At 38.8% G+C, this 22026-nt stretch overlaps 1 protein-coding gene across 1 annotated transcript in view; it reads left to right on the top strand.

Moving 5' to 3' along the window:
- LOC126425306 (collagenase-like) overlaps positions 1-22026 on the top strand; it is a 176942-nt gene that overhangs the window by 27236 nt on the left and 127680 nt on the right. Inside the window, exon 3 of the mRNA XM_050088285.1 lies at positions 15834-16003. Coding sequence (XP_049944242.1) covers positions 15834-16003 — 170 coding nt within the window. The remainder of the gene's footprint in view (positions 1-15833; positions 16004-22026) is intronic.

Genomic DNA, 22026 nt, shown 5'->3' with positions numbered 1-22026 from the left:
TTAATTTTCCCAATAAATGCAAAATACTTCTGCTTACAGCGTTCTTCAGTAGGTCATTGAGTTTTTTCCTCTGTGTAACGTTTATTTTTAATTCTGTTTAGTTTTTTGTGTATCTGTCATCATGAAGCTTATTAGGAAAATTTGTGGTCCTCAGTTTTACCCTTTTATCCAGATAGGTATTCCTTGCTTGTGGGACATTGTGCACTGAGACATGTGACACACTGCATTGTATGATATATGGTACTCAAAAATTGTGTATAATAATACCATTGACACATTTGCTTGAATTATATTTCAGTGTCATTTGTGGTAGTTTCCCTTATTGTCATTTAGTTTTTTACTAGTCAGATAATACATTGTAATATGTATGTAACATGACACACACACTCAGATATATATATAGGGTGCTTCAGAACTGATGGTCAATATTCAGGGATATGACTGGAATGATCATTCGAAACAAAAAAGGCAAATAAATATGAGCTCTAAAAAGCATACCTTTAGAGCTCTGAGCAGTTCTTTATCTTCGATACTGTGAATCACATCTCTTCTACTGGAACTGCTTTGCTTTCCATATTTTGGAAAGTGGTAGTATGTACCAAAACAAGAAAAAAAGTCCAGTAAACATATTCTCTAAAATGCATACCCTAAGAGCTATAAGCTTGAAACACAACTCTTCTAATGAACAAGTGTTCATAACTTTTAAGGTGTGCATGTGTGTGTGTGTGTGTGTGTGTGTGTGTGTGTGTGTGTGTGTAATGTCATAACTGTGATTAGTTCGAAGTCTTCTTGTTCTGCTTTGGTCATATGTTACAACATTATTCTAACAGTTATTATTATGGCTGTTTTATGTCAAAATTCCTTACGACACAAAACAAATCATAACAATATAGCGCATAGGATTGTCATTCTAACAACAGCCGGCGGGATTGTACGAGCGGTTCTAGGCGCTACAGTCTGGAACCGCGAGACCGCTGCGGTCGCAGGTTCGAATCCTGCTTTGGGCATGGATGTGTGTGATGTCTCTAGGTTAGTTAGGTTTAAGTAGTTTTGAGTTCTAGGGGACTGATAACCTCAGAAGTTGAGTCCCATAATTCCCAGAGCCATTTTTTTCTAACAACAGTGGTAAGGAACAACAACAAACCGGAAATCAATGGAAAGACACATGAGCTCAAGTCTAAACTGTTTGAAGCACAGCCTTTCGGATTTGCGCAAAAAAAAATCTCTGCACCCAAAGTGCTGTTGCTGGCTGCACTGGTTGATGAAATCCTCATAACAAGCAGACCGTCCAATCTTTTTAAGAGCACAAAGATAATTGCCATCCTGAAACCTTCTAAATCTGGCAACAAGCCTGAAGATTACAGACTTATTACACTTGCGCATCTGCCATAAACTGTTGGAGAGGGCACTCTACAATAAAATAGCACCAACTATCTTCAGAAACATTCCCTTAGAACAGGCTGACTTAAGACCAGACACAGCTGCAGCAATCAAGTGCCAACATTGTCAACATACATATGGAAGGGCTTCAAGCGTCAGGAGAAAACGACAGCCCTGTTTATTGACTTAACATCAGCATATGATACAGCGTAGTGGAAACGAATGCTTCTAAAGTTCTTAAGAATAATTCCATGTAAAAGAATTGCACAGATATTCAATAACGTTCTGTCCAACAGGAAATTACAAATTCATGTAAATGGTCAAGTAACCAAAGTGTACAATTTAACTGACAGACTACTGCACGGATCTTTATTGGCCCCACTACATTTCAAATCATATGTTGCCAACTGGCCGAAAATGAAAGCGAGAATATTTATTTATGCTGATGACATCTATTAATTTTACAGCTTCAGAAACGACTCTCACTTAGGATTATAAGGTTTTTTATGTACAGCGACTCAAAGTAAATGAAAATGAAAGTGGAACTTCCACCTTCCATCTAAGTACCAGGCATATGGGCCATAAACCTCAAATTGTATTCTGAAATCAGTTGCTGTCAAATTATCCATCCCTAAAATATCTTGATGTGACCCTGAATCGAAATAGAACACACCTAACATCAACAGCCTCAAAAATGAGAACAAAAAAGCAATGCACAATTCAAATTATGTGGAAGAAGTTGGGGAGCTAAGGCAGCACTTCTGAAGACAGCTGCCCTCTCACTTGTTTATTCTGTTGGTGACTATGGATGCCCAGTACGCCTAAATAGTGCTCATACAGACATGATTGATACAAAGCTGAATGTGGCAATAAGAAGAATATGTGGCACAATAAAATCCACACCCCTGAATGGCTATCTGGTCGAACCATGGAAGACACAAAGTCAATCTCCATTGGAAAAGGAATGGGAGACATGATGCAGAAATTGCGAGCTGCCACTACATCAAGACTGTGATGTCACTCAAAGGCAACAACTTAGATCTAGGAAACCCCCCTGTAGACTTGGAAAGAGGTTCACTTCTGAACGATTCCATCTAGAAACAGCATGGTGGAAGTAGTGGTTTGCAGAATTTGGAATGGCTTAGTGTGGAACATACATGAGTTCCTCCAGGGTCCCAACAGACCTAGGAGCTTGTGGACCATCCTAAATCGCATTATGCACCAAGTGCAGAAGATGGCAGGACTTGAAGTACAAGTAAGGAACAGCTGAAAGTACCGAGTGTGCCTGTGGACAGCAGTGACAAAAGATGCACTTCATAGTCGTGGAATGTACTCTATGAAATATGCTGAAACTCTGTCCAGCATACATTAGGTACCTGAGGACGCAGCCTCGTGAATGGCAACTTTAGATATCCACCTACAACCAATTGATAGCAAATATTTAAAAAAACTGTCCTGTCTTTTCTTATCTTAAACTTTATTCATTCTTTGCATTAAAATTAGCTTATTAGCTTTTTTCTTTAATACATAATTCATACAAGTGATTTTTTTAATTTTTTCTAATCTCATGGATAAAATTGCCTTATCGACTTACTATAAGGCTTTCCTAATCAGGAACGAATGTAATTTATTTTATATCTACGTTGTTGTTGTTGTGGTCTTCAGTCCTGAGACTGGTTTGATGCAGCTCTCCATGCTACTCTATCCTGTGCAAGCTTCTTCATCTCCCAGTACCTACTGCAACCTACATCCTTCTGAATCTGCTTAGTGTATTCATCTCTTGGTCTCCCTCTACGATTTTTACCCTCCACGCTGCCCTCCAATACTAAATTGATGATCCCTTGATGCCTCAGAACATGTCCTACCAACCGGTCCCTTCTTCTGGTCAAGTTGTGCCACAAACGTCTCTTCTCCCCAATCCTATTCAAGACTTCCTCATTAGTTATGTGATCTACCCATCTAATCTTCAGCATTCTTCTGTAGCACCACATTTCGAAAGCTTCTATTCTCTTCTTGTCGAAACTATTTATCATCCATGTTTCACTTCCATACATGGCTACACTCCAAACAAATACTTTCAGAAATCACTTCCTGAGACATAAATCTATACTCGATGTTAACAAATTTCTCTTCTTCAGAAACGCTTTCCTTGCCATTGCCAGTCTACATTTTATATCCTCTCTACTTCGACCATCATCAGTTATTTTGTTCCCCAAATAGCAAAACTCCTTTACTACTTTAAGTGTCTCATTTCCTAATCTAATTCCCTCAGGATCACCCAATTTAATTCGACTACATTCCATTATCCTCGTTTTGCTTTTGCTGATGTTCATCTTATATCCTCCTTTCAAGATGCTATCCATTCCGTTCAACTGCTCTTCCAAGTCCTTTGCTGTCTCTGACAGAATTACAATGCCATCAGCGAACCTCAACGTTTTTATTTCTTCTCCATGGATTTTAATACCTACTCCGAATTTTTGTTTTGTTTCCTTTCTTGCTTGTTCTATGTACAGATGGAGTAACTTTGGGGATAGCCCACAACCCTGTCTAACTCCTTTCCCAACCACTGCTTCCCTTTCATGTCCCTCGACTCTTATAACCGTCATCTGGTTTCTGTACAAATTGTAAATAGCCTTTCGCTCCCTGTATTTTACCCCTGCCACCTTCAGAATTTGAAAGAGAGTATTCCAGTCAACATTGTCAAAAGCTTTCTCTAAGTCTACAAATGCTACAAACGTAGGTTTCCCTTTCCTTAATCTTTCTTCTAAGATAAGCAGTAAGGTCAGTATTGCCTCACGTGTTCCAGTATTTCTACAGAATCCAAACTGATCTTCCCCGAGGTCGGCTTCTACTAGTTTTTCCATTCGTCTGTAAAGAATTCGTGTTAGTATTTTTCAGCTGTGGCTTATTAAACTGACTGTTCCGTAATTTTCACATCTGTCAACACCTGCTTTCTTTGTGATTGGAATTGTTATATTCTTCTTGAAGTCTGAGGGAATTTCGCCTCTTTCATATATCTTGCTCACCAGATGGTAGAGTTTAATCAGGACAGGCTCTCCCAGGGCCGTCAGTAGTTCCAATGGAATGTTGTCTACTCCGGGGGCCTTGTTTCAACTCAGGTCTTTCAGTGCTCTGTCAAACTCTTCACGCAGTATCGTATCTCCCATTTCATCTTCATCTACATCCTCTTCCATTTCCATAATGTTGTCCTCACGTACATCGCCCTTGTATAGACCCTCTATATACTCCTTCCACCTTTCTGCTTTCCCTTCTTTGCTTAGAACTGGGTTTCCATCTGAGCTCTTGATGTTCGTACAAGTGGTTCTCTTATCTCCAAAGGTCTCTTTAATTTTCCTGTAGGCAGTATCTATCTCACCCCTAGTGAGATAAGCCTCTACATCCTTACATTTGTCCTCTAGCCATCCCTGCTTAGCCATTTTGCACTTCCTGTCGATCTCATTTTTGAGACGTTTGTATTCCTTTTTCCCTGCTTCATTTACCGCATTTTTATATTTTCTCCATTCATCAATTAAATTCAATATTTCTTCTGTTACCCAAGGATTTGTACTAGCCCTCGTCTTTTTACCTACTTGATCCCCCGCTGCCTTCACTACTTCATCCCTCAAAGCTACCCATTCTTCTTCTACTGTATTTCTTTCCCCCATTCCTATCAATTGTTCCATTATGCTCTCCCTGAAACTCTGTACAACCTCTGGTTCTTTCAGTTTATCCAGGTCCCATCTCCTGAAGTTCCCACCTTTTTGCAGTTTCTTCAGTTTTAATCTACAGGTCATAACCAATAGATTGTGGTCAGAGTCCACGTCTGCCCCTGGAAATGTCTTACAATTTAAAACCTGGTTCCTAAATCTGTGTCTTACCATTATATAATCTATCTGATACCTTTTAGTATCTCCATGGTTCTTCCATGTATACAACCTTCTTTCATGATTCTTAAACCAAGTGTTAGCTATGATTAAGTTATGCTCTGTGCAAAATTCTACCAGACTGCTTCCTCTTTCATTTCTCTCCCCCAATCCATATTCACCCACTATGTTTCCTTCTCTCCCTTTTGCTACTCTCGATTTCCAGTCACCCATGACTATTAAATTTTCGTCACCCTTCACTATCTGAATAATTTCTTTTATCTCATCGTACATTTCTTCAATTTCTTCGTCATCTGCAGAGCTAGTTGGCATATAAGCTTGTACTACTGTAGTAGGTGTGGGCTTCGTATCTATCTTGGCCACAATAATGCGTTCACTATGCTGTTTGTAGTAGCTTACCCGCATTCCTATTTTCTTATTCATTATTAAACCTACTCCTGCATTACCCCTATATGATTTTGTGTTTATAACCCTGTAGTCACCTGACCAAAAGTCTTGTTCCTCCTGCCACCGAACTTCACTAATTCCCACTATATCTAACTTTAACCTATCCATTTCCCTTTTTAAATTTTCTAACCTACCTGCCCGATTAAGTGATCTGACATTCCACGCTCCGGTCCATGGAACGCCAGTTTTCTCTCTCCTGATAATGACATCCTGTTGAGTAGTCCCCGCCCGGAGATCCGAATGGGGGACTATTTTACCTCCGGAATATTTTACCCATGAGGACGCCATCATCATTTAACCATACAGTAAATCATACAGTAAATCTACGTTAAGTGGATGTTATTGCCATTAACACCATGTTCTTCAGTCTCAGTAATGTATTCTTGATGTGATACAAAGTAAAATAATTTTTTTAAAATCACCCAAGTGTGATACTGCCCATGTCGATTAGACATCTTTGTGGTATTATCTTTGAGATTACAATACTTTGATTACTCAAGTTATGCCCTAATAAAATGGTCAGTTGCTTGTTGTTGTTGTGCATGATGATAACTACAGATGCGGGGCAATCCTTACATGCTTTGCTATTGTTGAAGAGCTTCGTAATTATTGTGATTTTACATTTCTGCGTGAGTGGTATGTAATTTGTAAGTTTCCATAGATAACGATTTTATATTATCACTGTCCATATGATGCTTTGTATTTTAAGCTTCTGTAGCCACTTTTGTTTTCTTAGCATTGATATGAGAACTGGACGATGGTCTTAGACCAAAACTGTTATTCTATTAATTGTTCTAGTGCTGATTCGTGTCATGAGTTGCCTGTTCCCTAATCTGGACGTTCTGTTTACATAAGTCAAACTAAGTTCCCTAATCTGGATGTTCTACTTATATAAGTCAGACTAATTAATTGTCTTTATCAAAAAATTTTTAGGGCTGAGTCAATATTAGTTCTTTATTGGTCAGTCAAATTTCACTCCAGTTCTTACAATTTTGTCTATATGTAATATGGTTGTTTAACTGAAATCCGCCATAACTAGACATTCTTGCATAAATTTTATGTTTCCAACACCAGTCGATAATAGTAACATTTTGTTCTTTCACTACTTTATCATATCTCCCAGCATTGCATTTATTTTAACCACCATTACAGTCATGGTCATGTTTCATGTTTCATGAACTTCTAGAGACTCGTCAGCCAGGATGTTTCAAACTGTTAGAATCCCAGTTTTCTGCCTGAATGTAAATATAAGGAGTTCCGCTTGGGTCACAGAGATTTTTATCATTTCCATTATGAAACAGATTATCTTGAGTTTCACTGAAACCCATTTTGTGACCTACCTTTTTCATGATGCCTTCTTTTCTGTTTGTAATATGCTAATAGTCATATAATTTTCCGCCCTAATTCCACAGTTTTTATTGGAAGAATATTTACCAGGTACAGATTCCCTTCATTATCCAATCTATTATTTTCTTCTCACCCGTTTGGATGCATCATCTCACAGACTCGTTTTTTTATTAGTCTCGATTTTTCGGTTTCTGTTATTGTCACTACAAACTTTTCTGAACAAAAACCTCATATTCCGTTATCTAAATTTTCCACACACACTTTATTATTTCTGTTACTGATTAAAGACCTATTGAGTGCCAAAAATGTGATTCAAATGGAGCTCTGTATCAGCAACCTGACTGCTCCAGCTATTTGCATTACGACTGTCTACATGATTAACTTCCACTGCTCCATCTGTAATTTCGATATTAACCATTCTGCCAGTTTCTTCATCACAATTAGCATTGTATTTATCTTAATTATCAATTTCATCATCAGTCTTATTACAATTGAATGGTTAAATGTCTTTACCCCCTGTACATGATCATCAAACACATCAGCTACATCATTGGAAATAGCAACGTTTCACTCGTGCTTTCTCAATAATAACTAAGTTATCTATACCTCATTTATCATTATTATTATTATTTGTCATTTCCTGGTTGTTTGAAATTTCATTTCCCAACAGGCTATGGGCATTTGAGAGCATCTCTGCAGCCCACTCTTATGTGAAATTTCTTCAATATTTAGGATTTCTGTTGTCTGTTGGATTAAAATGCATTGCTTTCCTGAACTCCCTATCAGAGTATATTATATTCGGTTTGTAGGCTCCTATTTTGTTCTAGATATACGAGTCTGATTTTCTTTCCTCTATACTTGGATCACATAATTACTGCCCATATCTCGCTACATATTTCTTCCTCCAAACTAACAAGCTCGCAATGGAACAACCATAAGTTTCACTGAACATTTCCCTCCTTATTTGATCGCTATTATCTTATGATCCATTATTTCCCTCCAATGGCCTAGCTTTATCTTAAAATTCTCTCTTCCTATTCCTATTTCTCTCATTTACGTAAATATCATTTATGATTTCAAAATCCCTGACAGTCATTCTTGAGGTATCCTACTTCTTTCTTTCCCTGATTTTCCCATTTTAATTTCCATCCCATATCGATGTTCATAACTGTCAACTGCACCATGATTAAATTTCTGACTCTCATATGTCTCTAAGATTGTCCAGCTTGTCAACATAGCTTAGAAAATATTCATTTGGGACTTCTGGCTCATGAAGTATCCCTCATGACCCTTTTCTTGGAAGTCTTGTTTTTAGGACATTTGTTTTGAGTCAACTCACCAAAGATCTCACCAAATGTATTGTTCTCTTATGCCATTTCTCAAAAAGTTCTGTTGTACTCTCATTTCCCTCTATATAGTCAGACCCACTCAAAAACTCGCTTCTGATTCTGAGAAAAATTTGTTTGGAACACATTTTTGAAATACATAACAATATAGAACATAAGAGAACAGACATTCTGACTCAATTATGAAAGTACATACTTGTCAAAAGCATTTTGCAAATTTAATTTTAACCATATCAGTCACTAAAGAAAGTTTTGTCACAAGAGTTTTATGCAAAGTCGATAGGATGTAATTTACAACCCTAGGAAATTTTATTAGAGGTGTGTTACGCCAAATACCACCACAGTTATTAACAAAATGCTTTGTAGAGAGATTTTCTTGTAATTCAACAAGCTTCCAAATAATGTGTCACACACTGCTTTTGTATGCATCTACCTCATTAGCAACTATTCATTCTTCATCCACTGTTTCGCTATTAATAACAGAAATCAAAAAGTTTCAACTTCTCTTCAAGATTCGGTTTAGTCCTAGTTATTTCTGGTTTCAAAAGTTAATTATCCTGCATTATGACAGTTTTAAGTATTTCAAAATTATTCAAAGTCTTTTTTCATCTAATAGTAAGATTTGATTCTACATTTGCAATGTTAGATTCAACTACATCAACTAGAGCATTTGCCTGCTTCTGTAGGGTATTTTGATCTATTAATTTTGTCATAGACTCCAACCACCTGGATATTCTTATTTACCAGCTCACTTGTGAAAGTGTGCTGTCATGTTTACACTGTAATAGGCATTTTGAATCTTCAATACTGTTATGTAACCATCTGGTTTATTTTTTGTTCCCACTACTTGATGGTCCAGTTTACATATACTACTTTTAATATGGAATATAAGACTGCCAAGCTACCTCTTCATAATCTGCATCTCCCTCAGCAAGTGTTCAATCTAAGAATTGTTCTGTAAAAGTAAACTCCTGAGATTTTGTTCATAACCTTAACTTTTCCTGCAAGGGTGTTCGAATTTGGCTGTTGTTTAATCGTATTGCTACATCTTTTCAGATCACAAAAAGTACCATGTTCAAAGACTCACACTCAATGCTCAAATCTCACTAAAATAACATTAACACTACTTATCTATTGTCTCAGTTGTTGTTGAAGTCCAATTCTATATCAGTAATTACATTTTAAAATTATTACCACTGCAGTATGAAGCCCTTTATAAGTGTACACTGCTTCCATTTCAATAACAGACTAGTTTCAAATAATGTTTGTCATATAATTCTTGTTTTAAACTGTAACAGTATTCTTTAAAATGTCCGTTTATTATTACAGGTATGCCATGACTTACAGCATCTGCAGTGCTTTAGTTGCTACTAGTTCATTTATAAAATGAAATATTACAGCTGCATGTTATGACCCTTTTGAATAATTAATTCAAAGCTGATAAAACACAATTTGAGTTGGGTAGCATCAAGGTAAAAGTTATAACAATTATTTTTAGTTTCTGTTCAGTCATCAATAAAGCAAAGGTGTAAGACTTCACTATTTTCCACCCTTGTTGTTGTGTTAAGCATTTTTAGGGCTTTCCAATGAAAGATGAACACACCATTTCAAATTTTTACTTCATTGTATTAAATTCATGGTAATTTTTCCAAATATAAAACCTACAGAAGATAACGTAAGATTGGTCTCATATGTATGTGTACAGACTTTGTGGGCTGAGATGCATGACTATCTAAGTGGTCGTCACAATAAAAATCAATTCATTAATTGTCAGAATTACAGTCTTAACAAGATACAATCACTGAAATAATTTTTAGTTCAGTTATATCGCACTGTCGCAAACGTGACAAAACGTAAACACTGATTGATCAGTCACAACAATAAAGTGTTTGCGAGTTACATTTAAAATTTGTAAAACTAGAAGTTGTAACAAAATATTAACATTAAGTTATACTTAATCAAATAATTAACTTTTCCAGTTTTACTAACATTTACAGTGTATTACATCAATGTATATATTCGAGTAGTGTGCTTGTTCTTATCAGAAAAATGTTTAAACAGTATGTACTATAGTATTTACATTTGTGAATGCTTCAATATTTACATATAATTTACTTGGAGTGCTTAACATAATTGAATAGACTAAATTTGAGTTTTGTAGAGGAAACAGAATGTCGATATGATGATTTACTGAAAATATTACACACACTAATTTTTAACACTTATCATCAGGGATATAGAAAGATGAATCCAAATGTTAGATCGAATCCTCACAAATGCAGTGAATATTGAGCAGTTGAAGTAAGTGGAGTAATACTAATTGCTCCATTCACGATCATCACCTACTGCAATGATATGAGGTCTGCAGATGGTCAAAAACCGACCAAAACTGGTAACCACAAAAATAAAGGTTTCTTATTGTCGAGACTGTTTATGTTCATTTTAAAGTACTAAAAATATAGAAAGAAAAATACTACTGTTGTCCATGAGAAATGTTCTGATAAAGTAGTGAAGATTGTGTTACAGTATGCTCTTACAACCTGCATTGGAAGTCGGGCAATGCCTACACTATCGTGTTTGTGCATATTTCTGGTGCATTCCAATTGTGTCATGATTCATGAAACTCATTGTTCATCAAATAGTAGAGTTAAAAACCTGCAACTATCATTATATTGTATAGAATTTGGTCTGACTTTCAGTATAATGTTTCACTGAAAGACAATCTGCTCTTCCACAAGGTGTATGCGATCTTATAAATCAAAATTTGTAATTTATTGCCTTTGTACCATACCATACGGTTTTCATCATCATTCCAGTTTATTGTCTGAAGTCTTCGCTATCCTAAAACAGGAATACCACTGGCATAAACAACAATGTGGTCAGTTAATCCTGCTACACCCATCAGCTGTAACAAGGGTCCCATGATCAAGTTCCCATACAGAATGCTGAAGGCTAGCCTTCGAATTTTTTTCGTTATTGTGGCACATGAACTACAACATTAATGGCGTTAACTTGTTTCCACACTTCCATATACATAGCGACCAGCAGTGGAGAAACGAACACGTAGTTCACCAGAATAACTGCATCAGAGTCGACTTCTGTATGCAGCAGTCAGCAATGGCCGCTGAGATCGCTGTGTGCTGAAGCAACATAGTGTGAGGTTTGCTATTTAGGAATGAAACTTGTCAGTGCCATGGCACTTCACTGAAAATCTATTAAACTGTTCGTTTCGCTGTGTTTATTATGTGGTTGATCGATGTTGATACTGAATTTGTATTTCTCTCTTAGTCGTTTCTTTTGAATGTTCACCCTAGCTTACCATGTGTTGGCTGCTCTCACACTTTTTTTGAAGTATCAGAGTCACACTCACATTCTTCAGCTTTTTTAGAAAGTAAATATTATGAACTTAAGGGCAGCATCTTTGTTCTTTTGTCTGTCGTATGTTGAACTGATTAGATTCGATGTGCTTTTCGTTCGATAGATTCATAGTCAGGAGATCCTCATGAAGTTAGAACACATCAGGAAAGAATAATACATTATTAATATGAAAATGAGATGCAACAATGACTGTTACACAGGCCCCAAGCAAAATTGTCCTCATGGATTGGGAGTAAATTAAAAATTCTTAAACACACTTTCACTTGGAAAGTAATAACAGACTTGTCAGACACACATACATTTGCAGCAGCATGCGATTATACGATAATTTTAAGCTATTGTAACCACAAATCATCAAAGTGGAAAAAATTGTTTGTAACATTTGCTTACATTGATTATATTAGTGCACTGAAAATCAACAGTGGCTAGATGTTACGAAATATTAAGTCTATTTATAATATAAACAAATCAGTCACTTCACCTAAGATGTTCGTCAATGTAGTAGAATGACTAAGCCCCAAACAATTCGCCTTAAACCAAACATAATTAGTAGTTAAAGTCTATATAGCTGCTGGCAAGTTATTAAAATGTGTGTTCTGTATAATGTTAATTTTTCTGTACCAAACTACCGATGTTAAATCCTTACAAGAGTATTCTCTCTTACCAAGTGCATAAACTGATCTTTTGGTATGAAAAACTGTGTTATGTGTGCTTTAATAATGTTCATTTTTCTGTACAAAACTACTGATGTTAAATCTTTAGAAGTGTATTCTTTTTTCTCTTACGAATTGCATAAACTGATCACTTGATATGAAAAAGGGTATGTTATTTATGACTAATTTTACTAACGAATATACACATTTTGAAGCAATAGTTAGTATCTGTACTTGGTTGGACAGGTTTGTGTAGGAAATTCTTAACTGGCAGAATTAATAATTCGTATCACATGTTTTTGGACACAGAAAAATTATGCCTGGTGTGTTAAGTTACCCAACAAAGATACTGGATTACATTAGGCAATGAAATTAAGCAAATCGTGGAACCTTTTTTTTTTAATTTTTATATCATTTATGTGTGGCAGCATCTGCATCGCAAATAAAAATTTGTAAAGGTGCTTCAAGAGTTTCATATTATGTACCTCGCAGTTAAACTTATTATTAAGCTTCTGTCTCAATAATTTAACACTGTAGATCTCTACTCTTGTCATGTCCTCATATTTTAGGAGTTTACAAGGATAGTGCACAATATCTGAGCAGCGTGTAGTATTTTTTCTCGAAGTTTCTTATAAGGAACTGGCTAGAAGATATTTATTAATAACTGTGAACATTTCATTAACCGATTGGCAATTTACTGATATGTGTGTATGAACTGGAAACGAAACAAATTTGGCATATGGGAATGTCAGTGATGGCAGTTCGTTGACACACACAAGAAAAAGTAATGGTGGCATGTAATAAATTCGCAGTTCTATCATGCCTGATAGCTTAATACTCGAGTCATTCCTAATCCTGGATAAAAATTAGTTCCAGTTTCGGCTACCAGGTGAACATCAGGTGCTGTGAATGCAATAAAAACTTATAGAAATGTTTCCATGTGTAATGTATTAGGAATGGAACGTGGATTCGAAAGGTCAAACAAGTGAGAAAGGCCAAATGTTGATATTATTTTTAAGCACCACTTACAAAATTTGTTCATTACGAGCACCAGGAACGACAACGAGATGCTGCATCCATAAAACAACATGATCCTGTATACTGGCGTTCAGGACAGGCAGAGACTGAATCTGTCCCTAGCAATAACGATCTTTTAGATATCCTCAGAGTTAAAAATCTTATGGATCCATATCAGGTGATTTTGTAGGTTACATATCTGGAAAAATTCTGGAGATAACACATTTGTCGAAGGTTGCATTGAGCAGATATTTCACTGGCGAGCAGAATGAGGTGTTGCCCCATCTTGTATGGCTGCTTGGTGAATTGGGTGGGGGCAGGGGAGGGGGACTAAATAGCGAGGTCGTCGGTCCCATTAGATTAAGGAAGAATGGGGAAGGAAGTCGGCTGTGCCCTTTCAAAGCAACCATCCCAGCATTTGCCTGAAGCGAAGTAGGGAAATTATGGAAGACCTATATCAGGATGGCCAGACGTGGGTTTCAACCATCGTTCTCCCAAATGCGAGTCCATTGTGCTAACACTGTGCCACGTCGCTCCGTGGTTTTGCAAGAAAACGGGGTGTCCACACAGTTGTGCTCTTTCAAAGCAACAGTGACATGCTGTACAATAAGGTTTCCAAAACTTGCAGACGTCGTTGTTCATCTGACAGACCCTCTAGGTGTATTGTCTCCAAAGAAGAATGGGCCGAGGATAAAGTTGCTTGTGAACCCATGCCATACAGTCACATACGGCTAGTGCAATGGCTACTCATGCAAAACACCCAATTTAACGGTACCCCAAATTGGGCAGTCCTATGTATTCACTGAATCCTGCAGTGTAAAATCTGCCTCGTCATTCCATAGAGTATTTCCTGTCAACATGTCATGAACTTCGTTCCATGCCAGAAAGCAAAGCGCCAATTTAGAATGTTGCTGCAGATCATGCGGTTCCAGTTACTACACAGTCTGTATCGCAAAACTTTCCATATTGTTGACCAGAGTACATGCTGTACGTTCAGTTACAGCAACATCAACCTCGTCAATAACTTCCACCAGGAAAGGACACGTTCATTTCTCAGATGCCATACCAAGTTCACCTGTGTTTTAGAATTTCGGTATCGTCGTCATTAAACCATTTAATGACATTGGGCGGCTCCTCAGATCTTTCAGTCAGTGATACACTCTCAATGTAGCACAGTAATTGCTGTTGTTCACATAAAACAGTTTCACTCAAAGAACATGGATTCTCTTCTCGATAGTCATACTGTCCACTCACCAACCATGGCTTTTCAAATGAGACTGTGGTTGTCATACCGTCATAAAAACCGTGTACAGTACCAGATTTGCATGTGGTTGTCGAAACTGGAACATTATTTTCCAGCGTAAATCGGTTACGCGTTTACGCGTTAGTTTATCTACCAAGTCTCGCTGCCACACAATAATCACAGACTACACTACACCTCCATGAGTAGCTACATTTTAATTATAACCCTCTGGCACTCATTTTCTTGTTTAGCGAGCGAGAAGGACCTTGACGATCATGCACCTATCTAACAATATCTAACAAATCCCCCCCCCCCCCCCCCCCCGCCAGCAGATCCTGTCATGTGCACCTTCCATCCAGTTTCCTGAGAATCTAATCTACTGTGGATCTCCGTGTAGCATATCGTCCCGTATTGTTCCTAATCTCTGCAAAGGTCTCTTTCTCTCTGGCCTTGCTACCACCATTATTCTGAAACAGAACCATTAGCCATCCTCACAATATCTTCAGCCTATTGTAGTAGCTCAACTTTTACTTTCTGTACTACATTAAACGAGTTAATCTTATCGTATATTTCTTCATTCTTCAGCCTCTTCTAACCTGTTTCTTCCTACCCTTGCCCAAAAATCTTTGTCATTTTCTTTCAAATGCAATGTGTAAATATCCATAATCTATTTTGTAATTATTTTGTAATCCTAACTGAGTCATAGACAGTATATTATTTGTAGTCAGGTAGATAAGATACAGCTTCTATACTAACTTTTCCACAATTTTCGAAAATGCTAACAACAGTGATTTTGTGCAGGAATTTGAGTGCTATTCTTCATTTCCTTACGTAATGGCTTACCTTCAGCATATTTAAACCATTTCTGAAATATTCCACAGATGACTCACTCATTACACAAATAACATATTGTGTTACTAAACTCAGAAGAACATTGTTAAGTTAACGTTGTTGATATTTTATTGTGTTTGTGGATGTCTTTGGATACACGAAAAGGCTCCTGATACAGTTTTACTAGAGATTAGTTGTGTTTTCTTCTGTTCGGTAATGTCTGTGGCACTGATTACCATGAGCTATCAGTAAAAATTATTTACATCGCCTGTCTGCTTTGCAATTGAAAATTGATTACTTCTTGCAGATTTGACAAGTTCATCATTCGCCTGGGATCCATTCATCGGACTAAGAACGAGACCACAGCCTGGATCATTGCCGCCCACTGGGCTGTAGCCCACCCGGACTACAGTACGGAAGCCTATATGAGTCACAACGTGGCTGTAGTATTCCTGCCCCAGAAAGCTCCTCTCAGCAGTAAGTAGTAGAGCAGCGCTCTTACTTCATAGAGAGAGCGATATACATACAGATATATACATAGATAAATTGACAGACAGAAAGCGACAGAGACAGTAGTGATTAACGAAAGTCATCTGCGAAAGTCTGGCAAAGGAGTGTGTACGGTCTGAAACCTATAGTTTCTTTTTACACAGTTCAGTCACATTAATGTGGCCATCACCTATGTTCAACGTCAGTACAATAATCAGTCACAGGTGGCAGGTGGCAGCATTAACAGTGGAGGGCATATAAAAATTGTTGGGTGGGGGAGAGGGATTGAAAAAAGTGCAGGTGTCATAATGGGAAAACGGATCGATTTGCCTGACATCCAAAAGGGCGTGATCATTGCTTTTTGGGACAAGAGTGGAAGCGCTTCCCAAACGGCTAGTTTTGTTAACTGTCCACATGCCGCCATTGTTAAAGTACAACATGCATGGCTTAATGGCGCTATCCAAAACTGGTGGTAAGGCATCTCCTGTGCACCATGGACCATATATGAACGATGACTGCGGCAAATAGATGTGCATGTGTTGAGCAACTGGCCACCCAGATAAACCAAGGGGCTAGCAACAGTATCTCTTCAATAACCGTTCAGCGAATGATGCTATATATATGGGTCTCTGCAGCAGACGACTGGTTCATGCAGCCATGCTGCCTGCTCTTCATTGGTGACAGAGGCTGGAATTTGTATGCCAATACCGAAACTGGACGTCCAGTGAGTGGGGGCAGGCAGCCTTACCAGATGAAGCTCACCTTATATTCCATCAGGCAGTTGGGCTGTACAGCGTGAAACGTCTGAAAATAAACGCCCTGCAGCAATCTGTAGAAGGGTCTGCGCCAGAGAACAAACTGTTGCGGTCTGAGAAGAGTTTTTGCGGCATTACGCGGGTGATCTCGTCATTCTGGAAGCCACAACGGATCAGCACAAGTATGCTTCTATCATTGGGAGCCACGTCTACCACTACATGCAGTTCCTTTTTCCTCGACCGATGGCACCTACCAGCAGGGCAATGCAGCGTGGCACACAGCTCACAATGTGTGTTCATGAGCAGCAGTATCCTGACAGGTGTTCACGTCAATGTGACTGCATGGTGTAATATAATACATAGTTACTTTTTTCAGTTCTTTGTTTACTCAAGTTATTTTTATGCTGTTTTGTAGAAATTATCTGATTGTTCTACAATGACTGTGGACTGGATGACATTAGAATAAATGTAACACCTGACATGGGTGCATATCTGAAGACTGTAAATCATGGAAGAATCGACAGGTATGCACATTTTATTTCTATATGTAAAATCATGGTCGCTGCTGGGCTACATTCAATAATGTGTTGCTCTACGTTGTCCATTGTAACATGCTAGGCCTGTCTACAAGGTAAGCAAGGAGTTGCTGTTGAAACCTTTATCACTGTTTGATGTGGGCTCACCTGAGATCATCTGAATGTGATATTGCACTGCAAGTTTCTTGTAACCCTAAACATTCTTGATTGGGTGTATGTCAGCAGATATCTCAGACCATTCCACAAGTAGTGAACTCCCATGAGGATGCAATAGGTTTTATAATATTTCACTGATGACAGATGTGAAACCAAATAAATCTAATAAATATTGGTACTTCATCCAAAGTAAAAACTACCAAACAATAATACCTCCCCTTCCAGCCTATATAGCGATCAGTTAAAAGACAGAAGAAAGCACCTAATAACGTTTCCATGGTTTTGATGCCACTGGAGTGTACCACCAGTCCAAGTGACCTGTCACTGTGCCTTTGAAATCAACTAATATTATTATTTACCCTCCCCCCCTCCCAATCTATGAGAAGATTTTTGTGTACTAGATGCATTTTCAAGGATTCGGAAGATACTTTCTACGCCACAGCAAGGACGTGATATGAACTGCGAAGTTGTTCACTACATGTAGCGCTGAATTGGAAAGTTGTTCACTATTTGCAGCTCTTTTCATGAGTGACTTGCCGAACTGCGTCGCATCTTTTCGCTGTTACAGTTTGCAATGGTTGACGCCAAGCACTGTCATCAGTAAGTTAATGGCTGCAATTGGTGGTCATAATGGTGCCATTTTCCCTCATACATAGGTTCTCACAGCATGCACCAGACAAGGTGGCATGACATAATCCCAGTGTTTGAATTGCAGAGTCAAAGTGTACTTTGACTTGAGGTACCCTGGAAATAACTCTGAATCAAATGCGATGTTTGCCCATCTTCCGCTCAGCTGTCATGCTGACAACTTGTGCAAGGGCCACGAACGTTCCAGCTGCAGGGGAACTGATAACCAAGCAGTTTTGTCCATCTGACCCCTTAAACCAACTAACCAGCCAATCAGCTACAGTGGTAGTGTAAGTATAGTCATTTTGACACAGGTAGAACCTCCACAGACGTCGTACTTGACGCGGAAATCAGTTGTTGGCCTTATTTCATTACTGATGATCTTGAACTACTGACATCAACAATGACATCACCTTTATCAGTGGGAACTCATGACCCTTCCTAATCTCCAACGAATCGTAGTCAGTGGGACACACTTCAACTGTTTTTGGGAAATCTGTTTTGGTTCAGTGTCAGGAAAGGGCAAACACATAAGGGCAGGGTCTTTTAATTGTCGGCAGCTCGAACATACAGCGAATGACGGCAGCAAGGAACAGGAAAGGATGCCAGATGCACTCAGTCTGTATGCCTCTTGGCCTCATTCAACATGTTGAAAAGGCAATTCCAGCAGCTATTGACGGAACAGGGTACAACCAAATGCAGACTTTGGCGCACATTACAATAAATTCTTGGGTCATTCCAGCGAATGACAGACAAGGTTGAGAAGACCAACCTTGTGTCTGGACTTTCAACAAAGCTCACAATTGGCAGCAATGTCTGCAGAACAGATCGTGGCACTTTGGTAGTGAGCAGAGTGGAAGGACTGAACCAGAGACTTAGACAGTTGTGTGAAAAGCTCGGCTGAGACTTCCTGGACTTGCACCATGAGGTTCAGAACTGTAGGGTCCCTCTAAAATGCTCTCATGTGCACTACACATCAGAGTCTGCTACTCAGGTGCTGACTATGTATGACCTGCAGACAAGGCTGTTTAGATTAGGCGACTCTCCATCCAATTCAGATAACGACAGCTGTAGGAAACAGATAAATATCAGTGTAAGATCCAAAGCAATGCCACCCACAAGTATTAAAATACTAATGGTAAACTGCTGAAGCATTCGCAAGAATGTACCAGAGCTTCAAGTGCCCATGAAATGCAGTAAAGCTCTCATAATACTTGGTACAGAAAGCTATTTGAAACTTGAAACTTATAGTAGTGAGACTTTTGGGGAAAATTTAAGAGTGTAAGGATAGGCAAATGGAAAACAGAGGCGGTGTATTTGTTGCAGTAGACAACAAACTCATATCCACTGAGGTAAAAATTGGAGCTGCAAGTGAGATTCTTTGGAGAACACTCAGTGTCAAGTGTGGGCATAAAGTGATAATTGGATTCTTCTATCGCCCACCAGATTCATCTCCTGATATAACCGAAAACTTTAAAGAAAACCTCGGTTCACTTGCACATAAATTCGCCAGTCACACTGTCATCAGCTGCAGAGACTTTAATCATCCAACAATTAATTTGCAAAATGACAGTCCTGTTAGTTCTGGGCGTGATTACCAAATTCCTTCTCTGAAATCTGCCTATAAAAGATAGTTAGTAACCTCACTCATGGAAATACATTGGATCTAATGGCAACAAATAGACATGACCGCTTTAAGGGTGTATACATCGGAACTGGTATCAGTAACCATGACACAGTTGTGCCAACAGTAATTACCGAAGTACAAAGGACAACTAAAACATGTAGTAAGATATACACGTCCCATAAGCTACATAAAAAAATCAGTAATGTCATATCTCAATCAGGAACTTCAAACTTTCAGCAAAGGGCATGAACATGCAGAGGAACTCTGGCTAAAGTTTAAACGTATAGTGGAACATGCACTGGATATACATGTAAACAGTAGAACCTTCCCTGGTATACAGTCACTGTAAAGGAAATTCTAAAAAAATAGAAATTACTGCGTAATGGGTGTAAAACAAAGTGTAGGGCTATAGATCGAGAGATGCTCAGTAAAATACATTTGGCTGTCCAGAGAGCAACGTGTGATGCCTACAGTGACTACGCTGTCAGAATATTATCAAGTGATCTTTCACAGAATGCAAGGAAATTCTGGTCATATGTAAAGGCTGTCCATGACACCAGAGTTAGTGTCAAGTCCCTAGCGAAGGAGAAGGAACTGAAATCGAAGGTAGCAAAGCAAAAGCTGAAATGTTTAACTTCGTTTTAAAGTGTTCTTCTACAAAGGAAAACCCAGGAGAGTTTCCCCAGTTTAATCCTCGTACCACTGAGAAGATGAATGAAATAAGTATTAGTGTCAGTGGTGTTGAGAAACTGCTAAAAAGGTTAAAACTGAAGAAATCTCCAGGGCTGGATGAAATCCCTGTCAGATTCTACACTGAATTTGCGCCTAAGTTGGCCCGTATCACAGATCCGTTGAACAACAAACCATGCCCCATTCATGAAAAGAGGCACAGGTCGCACTTGACTACAAGGAGGGTAGTAGAAGTGATCCACAAAACTACCGTCCAGTATCACTGACATCGATTTGTTGTAGAATCCTAGAACATATTCTGAACTTAAACGTAAGGAGATATCTTGAACAGAATGACCACCTCATTGCCAACCAGCATGGACTTCGGAAACATCGATTATGTAAAAGCCAACTGGAACTTCCCTCGCATGACATACTAAAAGAAGGCAATCAGGTGGATACTGTATTTCTTGATTTCCGGGATGCATTTGACTCAGTACCACACCTACGCTTATTGTCAAAAGAAAGATCATATGCGGCATCAAGTGAAATTTATGACTGCGTTGAGACTTTGTGGTGGGGAGGACACAACTTGTTATCTTGGTTGGAGACTCACTGTCAGATGTAGAAGCAACTTTGGGAGTGCCAAGGGAAGTGTGTAGGAACCCTTCCGTTTCATATTGTACACAAATGACCTCGGAGACTATATCAATAGTAAAATCAATCTTTTTAAAGTTCATGCAGTTATCTACACTGAAGACCCAAAAAAACTGGTACACCTGCCTAATATCGTGTAGGGCCCCCGTGATCACGCAGAACTGCCACAATATGACATGACAGGGACTCGAATACTGTCTGACTTAGTGCTCGAGGGCACTGACATGATGAATCCTGCAGGGCTATACATAAATCCTTACGATTACGAGGGGTTGGACATATCTTCTGAACAGCATGTTGCAAGGCATCTCTGATATGCTCAATAATGTTCATGTCTGGGGAGTTTGGTGGCCAGCGGAAGTATTTAAGCTCAGAAGCATGTTCTTGGAGACATGCTGTAGCAATTCTGGATGTGTATGGTGTCCTGCAGGAATTGCCCTAGTCTGTCTGAATGCACAATGGACATGAATGGATGCAGGTGATCAGACTGGATGCTTATGTACATGTCACCCATCAGAGTGTCAGAGTTGTATCTAGACGTATCTGGGGTCCCATATCACACCAACTGCACACACCCCACACCATTACAGAGCCTCCACCAGCTTGAACAGTCCCCAGCTGACATGCTGGGTCCACGGATTCATGAGGTTGTCTGTATACCCGTACGCATCAATCCACTCAATACAATTTGAAACGAGACTCGTCCGAGAAGGCAACGCGTTTCCAGCCATCAACAGTCCACTGTCAGTGTTGACAGTTCCAAGCAAGGTGTAAAGTTTTGTGTTGTGTAGTCATCCAGGGTACACAAGTTGGCCTTTGGCTCCAAAAGCCCACATCGATGATGTTTCGTTCAATGGTTTACACGCTGACACTTGTTGAAGCATTGAAATTTGCAGCAATTTGTGGAAGGGTTGCACTTCTGTCACGTTGAACGATTCTCTTGAGACGTCGTTGTTACCGTTCTTGCAGGATCTTTCTTCGGCC

Source organism: Schistocerca serialis, chromosome 10 (assembly GCF_023864345.2).
Source record: "Schistocerca serialis cubense isolate TAMUIC-IGC-003099 chromosome 10, iqSchSeri2.2, whole genome shotgun sequence".
In the NCBI taxonomy this organism is placed as follows: domain Eukaryota; kingdom Metazoa; phylum Arthropoda; class Insecta; order Orthoptera; family Acrididae; genus Schistocerca; species Schistocerca serialis.
Note: the sequence above shows the minus strand (reverse complement) of the source record. Positions and strands in the feature narration are given on the sequence as shown.